The sequence below is a fragment of the Corylus avellana genome, chromosome ca6, assembly GCF_901000735.1.
Source record: "Corylus avellana chromosome ca6, CavTom2PMs-1.0".
Taxonomy (NCBI): domain Eukaryota; kingdom Viridiplantae; phylum Streptophyta; class Magnoliopsida; order Fagales; family Betulaceae; genus Corylus; species Corylus avellana.
Window position 1 is genome coordinate 27896478 of NC_081546.1, and position 1214 is coordinate 27897691.

General features: G+C 34.6%; 1 protein-coding gene across 1 annotated transcript in view; it reads right to left on the reverse strand.

Annotated features, from left to right (window-relative positions):
• The window catches only part of LOC132185530 (disease resistance protein Roq1-like), an 8270-nt gene that overhangs the window by 5217 nt on the left and 1839 nt on the right, over positions 1–1214 (reverse strand). Inside the window, exons 3-5 of the mRNA XM_059599293.1 lie at positions 895–1170; positions 665–787; positions 11–457 (exon numbers count right to left, since the gene is read on the reverse strand). Of these exons, the coding sequence (XP_059455276.1) occupies positions 11–457; positions 665–787; positions 895–1170 (846 nt within the window). The remainder of the gene's footprint in view (positions 1–10; positions 458–664; positions 788–894; positions 1171–1214) is intronic.

Genomic DNA, 1214 nt, shown 5'->3' on the forward strand with positions numbered 1-1214 from the left:
TGTTTCCAACACTCAACAATGGCAATGCCAAAGATGTGGTTCTTACCCCAGGCTTTGGTGGCTCCCATGTATTAACCGATTGAGATCTTCTAGGTTCTAAGAATATTGCCAATGACATGCACTCCCTAGCTTGCACTTCTATTATATTTGGTGGAAGTCGGAAAATTTCTCGAAGTTGCTTGCATTCATTCAAATTAAGGATCTCCAAGTGTTGCAACTGATAAATGCTATTCGGAAGACTCATGAGGTTTATGCAAAAGTGTAGATTTAATGTTTTAATCGTACACAGGTATCCGATGGATGAAGGCAGTTCTTTTATACCAGTACAACAACTAAGAGAAAGTTCCTTCAAATGTTGCAACTTATGAATGCTATCAGGAAGATTTGTAAGGTTTGTGCAACCGTATAGAATAATATGTTTAACCCCAACAAGGTACCCAATAGATGAAGGAAGTTCCTCTATACCAGAATATTGCAAGTTTATGTACTCTAAACATTCCATTTGACACTCAATTTCAGGAAACTTCTTAAGCCTTGAGCTTTCAAAAAGGTTAAGATATTTTAGAGATCTCAACTTGAATCTTCTCGGAAAACTCGTAAGATTAGAGCAGCTTTCAAGATTCAAACGAACAAGCTCATCAAGGAATCCAACTGAACGATGAACCTTAACTAAATTTCTACAACACTTAAGATTCAATTCTTCTAAATTTGGAATACTTGAAACATCCGGGATTTTTCTTAGGAATTCACAATAAGAGAAATCCATAATTTTCATGTTTTGGAAATTCTGTAAGAAAAAAAAAAAAAAAAAAAAAAGGAAATAGATTAGTTTGAACTTAAAAAGAAGTTTACAAAGCAATTGAAAACAAGAAAGATTAAAAACAATAATTCTACCTGCACTCTGTCCAATTTCTTGAGCTTACTATGCATCATCCTTAACTTAACAAGATCCTTTCCATAAAAAATATTGGATGGCAGAGATTCTCCAGGATAGTTAGGCCAATCAAGCAATCTTAACTTATTAGAGAGAAAATTAGGCTCCTCAGAAAAGCGTGCATTACGATGTATAAGCATTTTGAGCCTTTTCATCTTCTTGAAGGCTTTGGAATTCAAGCGTATCACATTTGATTCAGGCAAATTTATCAACATGCCCTCAACTTTTTTTGTTCCCTAGCAAGACAATGCATAATTAAGTGTACAGGCAAAATCGTTAC